Below are 11,359 nucleotides of genomic sequence, written 5' to 3' on the forward strand. Positions count from 1 at the left end.
GCCCAGCACGACTGCGAGACAGCGTACAGCTAAGCATGGAAAACACCACCAGCGTGTTGGATATTACCAGTGCCCTTGCGAGGACAGAGGTGCTGCTGGTGCCTCCGATGCAGGCGCAGAACCAGAAGCCTACAATGCCAGTCCGTGGTGTTCAATATCCTACTTCAAACTCAGAACCAGCTGCTACGTAAGGGCAGGCTTCTACAGAACAACCTCAGAAGAATAGCTGAAGAATAGCACCACCACCAGACAATTCCTGCATTCGTTACCCTCCAGCTGTAGCTGTCAAAGGCCCAAAATGGACCATTTACCACAGAGGAATCTTTCAGGTCTGCCATGGGTTCAAGCAACAACTGCTCCTCCATCCTTTGCCCCATCAAAGTTTGGTCATGTCAGATACACGAGCATATTGTGCTGTTTCGTGCTGATGGGGATTGTCCAGGCAGGACAATGAACTCCCCTGCGGTGCGTCAGGAAAAACCCCTGTCCTGCGTTAGGAGTCTCAGAGATTTCATTCTGCCCCTTCTGCAGCAGACCCTTGTCCTGAACCCCTGCCAGCAGTGAGGCCGACAGCTCGGTCAGCCACCCACCTGAAAACTGCCTGCTGCACTTGTTCACTTCTGGCAAACGCATTGATCTTTTTACTGAGCATCTCTGCTCAGCGGTACGTCAGACAGAAGACTGTGCAATAGGAGGCTGAGCTGTCTGCTGCGGAGACAAAACGCTTTTAGCTTGCTTTCTTGGAACAGCAATTAGCTGTGTACACAAGATGACTCTGATGGAGTCCTGCTCTGCCAAGAGCAGCCTTGGTGTATGAGAAAAGCCCCCCTCCTCTGAGCTGAGCAAGGCAGGTCTCAGACCATAAACAGAGAACCACTGCAAAGCTCAGCCCTGTTTACACTTTAACTGGCTCCACAAATGGACCTTTCTGAGCCAAGTCCTGGCCAGCACCTACCAGTGGAACTTCTTACTAGCAGTGCTCTCTTCCTCCCCACCCCGAAACACAAGGCAGCTTTCTTCCTCAGAAGCAGCTACCAGGAACCAGCCCTGACACCGGCCACCAGCACTGCCCGCTCTGTTGGGGTATGGCAATGGCAGCGGGGCTACACCAAGAACAAGTCCCCTGCCTTCAGACACGCGAGGTCACAGGCCTAGCGGGAGGCATCTTCAAAGATCGCTCTCCACATAACCGCAGGTAACAGTCACAAACACAACACAACTGATTACTAACAGAACAGGCAGTAGGAAACACTGTTTTCTGATCCCACGGTCAGTGATTGCCTGTTCGGCCCCAGCCCTGGTGCTGCTGTGCCAAAGGTTTGTGCACACCACGCCAGGCCTTGGCAGGGGCTCTGTTCCCAGGGGAACCACAGGAGGAGGCTGGAGCTGCAGACAAGTGTTGTACAATGCTTCTGTTCTACCACCCCAGTGAACCCACGTTCAGTGACAGGCACCAGTAGCCTGCCGAGTTGCCCTCTAGCTTCACCATGCCCTCACATGTGACATTTATAGCATATTTTCTTACAAAAATATTTTCAGCATAAGTGACTGGTTTGGAAATAGCAATGTAGCTCACTGGATCATGTGAGCCTGACTAGCAGCACCACAGGCAGCCCCAGGTTTCCCTGTAGACAAATTCCTTGGTTAACTGCTCGAGAGCCATGAGGTCCTCTCACCTCAGGCCAGCTGGCAAGCGGAGCTGCTTATTCTCAGAGCCTAAGCCAACATCCGCTCACTGCTAACAGGGCTGTTAGTTGTCTGCCTGCACAAGCTGATTTAATCTGGACGTGACATGGTCATCTTGAAGTTCTTTTCCTTTATAGATTACACAATACAAATTTCTTCAGGTTAAGGTACCAGAAGCCACCTGCAAAACTGGAAGCATTCGGAAAGCATAGTTTCTCTCAAAAAAATGTGGTATTTAGTGAAAGTTTGAGAAAGCTGACAAACACACACCATTTTGGCAGAGTCCCTTGAGAATCACCCTAGAACTCTAATCCTCTTTCAGGTCACGTTCAAATATATTCATGCTATAGTCTGACAAACACAAAGAGACATAATAGTATTAAAATCTCAACTTTATTTGGCCAACAAATTCAGTTCCAATATTATTGTAGCGGAATGCTAAGAACCAGCCTGATGCAGCTCAGGCCTTTGAGGCACTCCTCTGTTCAAGTTCCTCCCCAAAACCCCGTAATTGCAAATGTCCTGTTTGATCTGTTTTATCAGGCCCTCCCACACCACCCACCTGCCTGGTCAACCCATTCAAAATAATGCATGGAAAGTGATTGCAAAACAGTCTTGCATTTGATCAAAAGGATGGCAACACAGCTAGGTCTTGTCTAAGCTGGTGAGCCAGCGACCACCTCCACCCTCAGAGCCTGCCACAGCCAGTGCACACAGTATTCCACCCTTCCAGGTGTTTGGAATAGTCATCTCCAAGCATCTTAAAGCAGAGGGGAAAGGAAACATCTGGCCAGCATGAAGAGAAGCACCTTCATATACACCTTCACACCAGGATGATGCCATCAGCCTTCTGCCTCTTCCCCTAAAATACTGAAGGCTGATTCCAGGGAAGAACAGCTGAGACCGTTAAGGACCCTGCCAGGTGCAGAAATCAACTATGGGCTTTAATTTTAAAAGAAAAAAAGGGGGAAAAGCTTTCTTGGAAGATGTTAGTGGCAAGGCTCCAGAATGTTGGGCCATTTGAACTCATGCTACCACTTCACAATCTGCTTCTACCCAGAAGAACAGAATACTTCAAACAAAAGCTGTGTACAAAAAAAGTACATCACAATAAAAAAAAATGAGCCCAGCTGGCTGGGCTGGCTACCTAGTGACAGATCCCTTCTCAAAAGCGAAAAGAAAGAAAAGATAGTCAAGTGTACAGACAAGTGAGGGTAAAGTGTTACTTTAAAAGCCAATCCCTGGATTTCCAGTCATTCACCTTCTCCTTTAAATCTTAATGGGTTTCTGACTCACTGGGCTGCGTAACAGCAGCCAATTTAGTGTCTGATTTTTTGGGTGATGTAGATCAGTCTTCTCTTTACAATTCATCCTTTTGGGTTTTCTGCTCATCATCATCACCTTCCTCAAGGTCTGTTTCTTCATCCGTCTCCAGGTCCTCCAGATCCTGTATAGGTTACCAAGACAGCTACTGGTTTCTGGCACATTAGGCAGATCCAAAACCGAGCACAGAACAGCATCTGTGTTCACTGTTCTCTGCTGCCACATTAACAAAACATCCAGAGACTTCTATACCAAGAGCTCTGAATTTGGGACATTAAGGATTAGAAACCCCTGGAAGCTGGTACCTGCACCTGTAACACCCTCCACCCCGGCAGGTGAGGAGCATCCAACTAGATACACTGCATATGTAATGTTCATCATACTGCTCAAGTTCCAGGTGCTGGGCAGGAGTTCTCAATAAAGAACAAGCCCTCCAAGTACTCCAGCAGTTTGCACGACAACCAGAGACAGCTTGTGCAAATTCAGAGGTTATAATATCAACAGTTTCCATGCATTTGTGTTTAAGCCTCCCAAGAACATTTATTTCACGCCCAGCTGAAGTGCTGTCAATAAAAGGAGTCCAACAGCCAGCCAGGCTGCAACTGAACAGGTCACATTTTATGATGTGGGCACTTTTGTTCACCAACAATATCCTTTCCTGCCACATTAACAACCCAGGATCTTATTTAGGACTGAGGATTGAAGCTCAGCACCAGATCCGACCCATGCTCTGTATTCTGAAGGCCTAGAGTACTGTGTTAATATTACTCACATCATCAGCTGCCGCCCCATCCTGACCTCCGCTCTCCAAGAATTTTTTGAAGCCTTCTAGTGTCCTTTCTCCATTATAGTCAATTACCTACACAGGAAAAAATGTCAAGATAATGGTTATGGGCACCTACAGAACCACACCCCTGGAGAGGAGAATTCTCTTTCTGAGCAACAGTTAACATGCCAAGCAAAAGGGAATTTAAAAATTCACCTTCACCCATATGAGACGAAGGAAAACAGCTCAGCCACTAGACTTCAGAGATCACTGCGAGGAAAGAATAGCCTGCAGATGAGCACACCGTCCTCTGCTATGCTCCCTCTTTTCCCCATTCCCATTTCCCACCCCCGACCAAACTCTTTCCTACAGCCCAGCCCCCCCACAAAGGGTCTCAGATGTCCTGTAGACTTGATGTGTTCCATCCCTACAGAATGGAGAGCCCTCCCAAAGGCCTTCTCAGAACTCAAGCAGCCAACTAAGCATTTCTAGTGCTCCCTTGTTAGGCGATCTGTATAAAGGTCAGCTGCCTTCTTACATTTCTGCCAGAGCCTGCAGGGAAGAACTTGAGTGTTGGGAAGCTGTGGATTTTCACTGCCTCTACTTCATTGGCTGGGGGGGGCTCAACTTGCCATACAAAAAAAGTTTTGGGAGGTTGTGGTTTTCCCCTGCCTCTACTTCATTGGCTGTCGAATCCATCTTGGCAATGACAATGCTCTCATGGTCCCTGTAGGTCTCTCCCAGCTTGTCCCAGATAGGAGCCAGCTGCTTACAGTGACCACACCAGGGGGCATCTGTTAATCAGAAAAACATAGCTAGTACCACCAACCTAACGAGTTACCACCACTCCTCCTCAGCCCCCACGCCAGACAGTTCACACATCTTTTCAACCGAGGCACTCCCTTTGCAGCTTAGATTCTCCAAGATGCTTTCTCCCTAATCCTGGTCATGCAGTATTTTGGCACTCCTTTCATACCAGTTACTTGGAGTCAGCTGCTGAAAGATACTTACAGAACTCTACAAAGACATTCTTATTCTCGTCAAAAGCAACTTCTTCAAAGTTCTTCCCAACTAGAACTTTGACAGGCTGCTTGTCCCAGTCTTCAGGAAGATCTTGACTCATCAGGTGGGGCTGGAATAAGAAGTGAAATTCAGAGATATGGTTTGCTACACAGCTGCTTGGAATGTACATGCAATCACATATCCTGGAAAACCCAAGACTGACCACCCCCCTCAGTGCCTCAATCATAGGCTGTGAGCAATCGGATGAATCAGTCACTTCCTCTTCTGCTTACAGAAAGTCTCCTTCCCACCCTGAATGAGTGGGAATAACAGGTGCTCTTGTGCAGAGAAGAACTGCAACTGAGCTCTGTAGGAAGGAAACAACATTGCTGACAGTATCATTCCCACAGGACTGAGTTTAGCTAAACAGTCACTACTGAAGTTGCATACGGCTACCTCCAGCAGATCAGAGCTGAAAGCTTTTTAAACTGTGCCACATACGTTCACACCTTCCACAGATTCCTGACAGAAAGAGCAACTGGATAAAGAGCACAGTTACCATAAGCAGCAGAAAGAGCAGGCTCTGATTGCACTCAGGTGCCAGGACAGAGCTTGCTTTCCTACAGTCTTCATGCCCCAGTAGTTTTGCCTTTCATTTCTCAGCACAAAGCCCACTAGATATTCTGTACATTAGTTGGAAGGATTTTCTCCAGATGACTCGCACAACTCCTCACAGGGAGCATTTTTCTATGCTTGCTTAGCCAGTACGTTTACCACCAGCGGCATTTATCTTCAATACCTTGATCTTGCCCTCCAGGAACTTATTACAGAACTCTCTGATCTTGTCTGCTGTGAGGTCATCTGATTCAGGTTTGTATTTGGTCATTTCTTCCTCCAGTGTGATCAGACGTACAGCTGGACATTCTTCTTTCTTTAGGCCAAAAAACTCCAAAATCCTCTGGTTGTCACTGTGGTCACTGTCTATGAAGATGAACAGGATCTTTGGAGGAAAAAGTCAAAGGCAGTATGGTGAAGGTGAGTACCTCTTGGCTAGCGATACTTTACACACACACTTGCATGGGTAGTAGCTGAACTGGCCCCTCTTCCTTCTCCAAGCCCATTAAGAGGGCACCCTGTCAGAGCACAAATGCTGGAGCCGCAACACTTCAAGCAGCGTGCGCACAGACCTGGCACTGATGTTGATTAAGGCAGAGTCACATTTACATCCGCAAGAAGGAAAGTCAGGAGTTAACTGCTATTCCTTCAACAGTTGTGCAAGCCAGTAAGTGACTCAGTCACCTATTATCAAGGGACACAGGTAGAGAGCGAGCTAGCTTCAAGTCCTCCTCCTCCACAGCTGTTAAGTGGATATAGACAGTGCTACACTTCTCTGCAGGAGGTGGTCACCATTCATAATCCAAGAAATCCATCTCACCTTCCCTTTGAAGTTTCCAGCTGCACTCTTGAAGTTGTCCAGTTTCTCTTGATAGTCAGACACACTTTTTGGTAGGAACAGCAGAATATGAGTCTTGATCTCTCCTCCAAAGATTTTAGGAGCAGTCTGGGGAGTACAAAATAAACTTTATTTTTGGAAGGTAAATCAGTGTCAAGACCAGTTTGGCTCTGCTCCTCTGACTAGACCACAGGAGCCTCCAATACTACAGGACTGCTTTGAACAGCAATGCTTATATGCCTCCTTTCCCTTGTGTTCTTCACACTTCTCCATAACCCCAAACTAGTGTCAGCTCCAAGATAAAACACGACCACACAACCTACAACTTCAGCTTTGTTATATTCATATGGTAGCTATGGGAAGAATCGAGTATCTAAAGACCTACCTGTTCAGTGAACTCTATGACCAGAGGCAATGCATTAGACTTGATGAAGTTCAGTAAATTATCTTTTGTGAGATCCCCTTCAAAGTTGTTACGGCCTTCATCAAACTGCAAAAAAAACCCCAGATATTCTTGCATTAAGAACACTTCCACATCCCACACAAATCTCTTTCAAGAAGATGCATTCACGCCACAGTCACTGCCCCAGTGGATCTCAGCTGCACTTGTTCAGAGCAGACTTCCATCTCTCAACAAGGTCACCACGTGTTCACGTGAAGTCTGTATCAAGGTGTTCATCTACCTGGCAAGCAAAGCCTTGAATCACCCCAAAAGGTGAGCAGCAACAAGACAGTCAACTTAGATCTTGGCATTGTTCTGCACAATCATGAAACGAGTTGTGAAACAGGTCACCAAGAAGGACTTTTAACAGCTGCCTTACAGCTCTGTAGAAGGCATTAGGCAGACCAGTGAGAAGCTACCAGAGCACAGGCAGCTTTCCACTCTGCAGGAACTGGCAACGTCAGAGCAGACGCACACACTTTAACCAGACAATGCTCCGAAAGAAGTCTGACAGCAAAGCTCGCTACGCGCGGCAAGTAAATAGTAATTTACTCAGCTCCGTGGGATTATTTCAGTCTCTATTGTTAGAGACAACAGCACATGTTTAACACGCACATCGCACTAGAGGTGCCAGTTCCCTTTTTATGTTAGGACATCACCTGTATCCCTGATTCTCAGAACCCTCTCTGGCAGCCTGGAAAGGGAACAGCTGTAGAGGACCATCAAGGTTAAAAAGAGGATGTGCAGGATCACACAGCAGTCCCACGGCAGGGCAATGCTCGAGTTACTGGCAGAAGCAAGAGAGTGGACTTGGATAACCTTCTGTTAGAGGAAGCATACCAGCCTCAGCTGAAAAGCTGAGCAAAACACTTAGCATTGGAAATTAACTTTGTAAATACTTTAAAAAGAGTATTGAACATCGCCTTAGCGCCTTCAGAACAGTTGTTCAAGGGCCTTTGCAAGTCTGGACAACTCACAAAGAATAAGATGAGAACGACTAGCCAACAAACCCTCTCAGTTTAGGCCCAGCTAACTGCAGGAAGCTGAGCCAAAGTCCAAAAACATAGCTGTTGGTAAAATAAGCCATCTGGTTCTTATGCCCTGGTATTTGGTTACCATTGGTGCTTGTTTTCACCTCGGTTTGGGGTGGACATATTTGAGAGCTCTCATGGCACTACCATGACATCGCACCGAAACAGGAACAAGGAGGCAACGTTCACAGGCTGAAAGGCATCTCACCTTCTTCCTTCCACACAGAGCGGAGCACTTCTGCAGCGTCCCAGCCCTCGAGTGGCTCATGAACAGCCTTTCAGACCAAGGATCCTAACACACCTGACAGAAGCTGCCAGGTGCAGAATTGCTTTTCATTCCAGATGTACCCAAGTTGACTACACTCACAGAAAACAGCTTGAAAATTCCTTTACTGTTAAAGACAGGTCCTGCCATCGCCCCAGTTCTTCAGAAGCGGAGGAAACCGTAACAGAGTTCACAGGACTTAAGGGTTAGAGGATAGTACATCAGATCAAATCAACACAAGTCCATTCTACAGAGAGCTAAACGTGAGGAAAATATACAGGGAACTAAATAAAACCCAGGGTAATAGCTTGTCAGTGCTGGAAGCCCCAGCTATAACCTAGCCACTTCAAAGCAATCTCGCATGTTGCCCTGCTCGGGGCCCGATGCTGGTACTCCCCACAGCCCCAAAGAGACGGTCGGTTTTAGAGGAGCATTTCTATTTGGACTTCAGTGTTTGCCAAAGGACATGAACAAAAGTTGAGAAAACCCCTGCAAACGGCTATTTCAGCCCAGCATTAGCCATGAATAGAGCACACAGAAAGATTACATACAGAAAGCTATACGTGCGAGAAAAGCAAGATACAGGTAGTAAGTCAGCCAAGAACAAAACACTGCTCCCTTCACCCACCCCAACTTTTCTAGTTGCAAAACCCTGCCATTTTGAACTTGTTAGCCAAATAATTTACTTGCACCCTCAGCCATACTGATCTGAGGGACCTCTGACTGAGAATTTAAGTCTACAAGCTTCTAGCACCACAAAAATAACAGTTTCAGAGGTGTAGTGGAATAAAATATGCTGTTTTAGCTGAACAAAGAAAGAATGAAATAAGAAAGAATGGAATAAGAATTCAACTCTTTAGCCTGTCTTAGGTCAAATTGGTCAGACCGATGACTGATCAGATTACAGATTTAGTAAGTCTGAACCCAAAGCAGCTTTCCATCCTGCCTCACCGCACCCATGCGTGCAGTAGCACCAAGCCTAAGGAATCTCTACTTGTCTTCTCAAACCTAGAATTTCATCCCAGTGGCTTGGATTTTAACAGCAAAAGGCATCAGTAAGTTTATTTCCGATTCTGTAGATGGCAAGCATCCCTCCGCACACGATCCAACTGCCCCAGCCTAGTCAGCTGGAACTGCAGGTCCTCCAAGGACCTTTGCTGGAATCACTACGCCGCGGGACCCAGAGCAGCAAGAGAGACAGAACAACTCTCGGACACAGCCGACAACTGACTGCAGCAGAGGTCAATATTGAGTATGTTTAAAAGCAACTTTGCTAAGCCACAACCAAACACAGAGCATCATGGCAAGCCATCGAGGACTTGGCTACCGTTCTGTTTAAGACCTTCGAAGTTCGGGGAGGGGCACAGGAGGGAGGCCTCACTAGTTACAGCCATGAATATTTTAAAGATTGTGTTGACCATTACTGCACTGCAGCCAGATATCTGAGAAACAGAGAAGTGAGTGAAGCAACAGCTTGGACCCAAAGCCCAGCAGCTTCGGGAGGGCAGCACCAGGCCGGGAGACCGACGAGGTTGCCCTCTACCAAGCGCAGGCCCCTCTGCTGCCAGCTGTGCCCTGCAAAGGGACCCGGGGCTCCGCCACCCCACAAAGGGGCTGCAGGCTCCGCTCTTCCCCCTCCCAGGCCCCGAAGCGAGTGTGGCGCTCATGCTTTGCACCAGCCAGTACCTTCTTGAAGAGGACCACGCCATCCTTGCTAAGCTGGTACTTGGTGAAGACATCAGCACTGGAGGAAATCCCAAAAGGAATGTCATCCACAGCTTCTGCTGCCAGCAAGAACTCCTTTGCAGCCTCTGATGTCAAATCCTGGCAAATAAAGAAAGGTGTCTCACACGGGACGTGTCAAACTGAAGCATAAACATCCCAGGGCTTACCAGCCAGAGAACTGGAAGATCAAGTAAGGCAGGACAGCAAGTGTTTCACAACTTATGGAGAGCCTTCCCCAGCTGTCCGGTCCCCATGGGGCAGAAAGCAGGGAAGGCCCTAGACATACACAAGAGCTTCCCAAACGGAAGCACAAACTCTACCTTAAAGAAGCCAATCACAACCACTTCACTGGAATCCACCAACGTCTCTGCTGCAAGCAGCATCTTCAGGGTACTTGCAGCCGGGCCAGTGCGTTTCTTCAGCCAGCTGACAATATCATCTGCTTCTCTGCCAGCTACAACAGAAAGATAAGAACATTGATTCACTTTTCCCCCCCCCCGACTAAGTCTGAGAACACAAAACCCCTAAACTTTGAGACAGACTGTTCAGCAACTGGCTGAGAGGTCAAGAAGACTCGAGATACCGTTTACGCAACTCTTTTCCTTTCACTCCTAGTGTAATTAAGCTAATCCCTAATTGTTAAGTCAAGGTACAAGGGGCTGCCAGGAATCCATTCCTCCCTTGCTTCTAGCCCAAGCACGTTCTTAAACTTTGACCAGCAATACAGCACTTCTCCAAGATGCTAGTATTTTTCATGCAACCATATCACCTTTTCCTTTCAAAATCGGTATTCTGGATGTTACCCCTCAGCATCCAGCACAACATGGCTTGGTTTAGCTGAATTCTGCTTGTCTTGGTCTTCCTCGCACCTCTGTCTTACATCTTGTGTTTGCCCCTTTACCCAACCACCCAAGCATTTTTTCAATTCCAGGTGCTACATTGCTCGAGTAAAGCCAAGCCAAGCAACAAATCACACTTGGATCGCTTTGCTTTCCTACACAACAACAATTCCATCTGCTTTCGCTCACGTTAGGGATTTCCCCGGCTTTAGGGGAGAAAGCCTGTTAAAGGCAGGCTTGCTCCTCCACGCCCCAAGCACAACACCCACCCGGAGCACGCCTGCTGCAGCGCTGCTCCTTCTCACGCTCCACTCCCTGGGTCGCTGTCACAGTGGACCTTGTCCAGCTGCGCCAGCGCACACGGGAGTGTGGGGCCAGGTGCAAGGACCTGCCACCACGTCGCTGCCCTCTGCACCCGAGCAACAGGGCCAGGCACCGGGCCAGCCGCCCTGGCTCACCTGTGTACTCCTTGGGAGCGGCCTTGTCACCGTTCCTGAAGAACTTGATGGTGGGGTAGCCGCGCACGCCGAACTGCTGCGCCAGCTCCGACTCCTCCGTGGCGTCCACCTTGGCCAGCCGGATCTCCGAGCCCTCCGCCTTCAGCTTCGCCGCCGCCTTCGCATACTCGGGCGCCAGCGCTTTGCAGTGCCCACACCACGGGGCGTCTGCGGGACAGGGCGTCAGCACCGGCCAGAGCCCCCCGCTCCCGCCCGGGCTCAGGGAGCCCCGTGAGCGGGCACAGGGCAGGGCCAAGGCAGGCGCAGAACCCCCACCCCGGGTCTGGCAGCCGCCCCCCCGGCCCGGCCCAGCGCCTCGGCGGCCTTCCG

The 11,359-nt window shown here is 48.6% G+C and overlaps 1 protein-coding gene across 1 annotated transcript in view; it reads right to left on the bottom strand.

Moving 5' to 3' along the window:
- Positions 1-2,060: 2,060 nt before the first annotated feature.
- P4HB (prolyl 4-hydroxylase subunit beta) overlaps positions 2,061-11,359 on the bottom strand; it is a 14,945-nt gene continuing 5,646 nt past the window's right edge. Inside the window, exons 4-14 of the mRNA XM_009279466.1 lie at positions 10,991-11,197; positions 10,014-10,147; positions 9,655-9,792; positions 6,616-6,720; positions 6,213-6,338; positions 5,577-5,777; positions 4,787-4,907; positions 4,448-4,569; positions 4,314-4,373; positions 3,782-3,868; positions 2,061-3,133 (exon numbers count right to left, since the gene is read on the bottom strand). Coding sequence (XP_009277741.1) covers positions 3,047-3,133; positions 3,782-3,868; positions 4,314-4,373; positions 4,448-4,569; positions 4,787-4,907; positions 5,577-5,777; positions 6,213-6,338; positions 6,616-6,720; positions 9,655-9,792; positions 10,014-10,147; positions 10,991-11,197 — 1,388 coding nt within the window. The 3' untranslated portion in view covers positions 2,061-3,046. The remainder of the gene's footprint in view (positions 3,134-3,781; positions 3,869-4,313; positions 4,374-4,447; positions 4,570-4,786; positions 4,908-5,576; positions 5,778-6,212; positions 6,339-6,615; positions 6,721-9,654; positions 9,793-10,013; positions 10,148-10,990; positions 11,198-11,359) is intronic.

Source organism: Aptenodytes forsteri, unplaced genomic scaffold, assembly GCF_000699145.1.
Source record: "Aptenodytes forsteri isolate BGI_AS27 unplaced genomic scaffold, ASM69914v1 Scaffold243, whole genome shotgun sequence".
Classification (NCBI taxonomy): Eukaryota; Metazoa; Chordata; class Aves; order Sphenisciformes; family Spheniscidae; genus Aptenodytes; species Aptenodytes forsteri.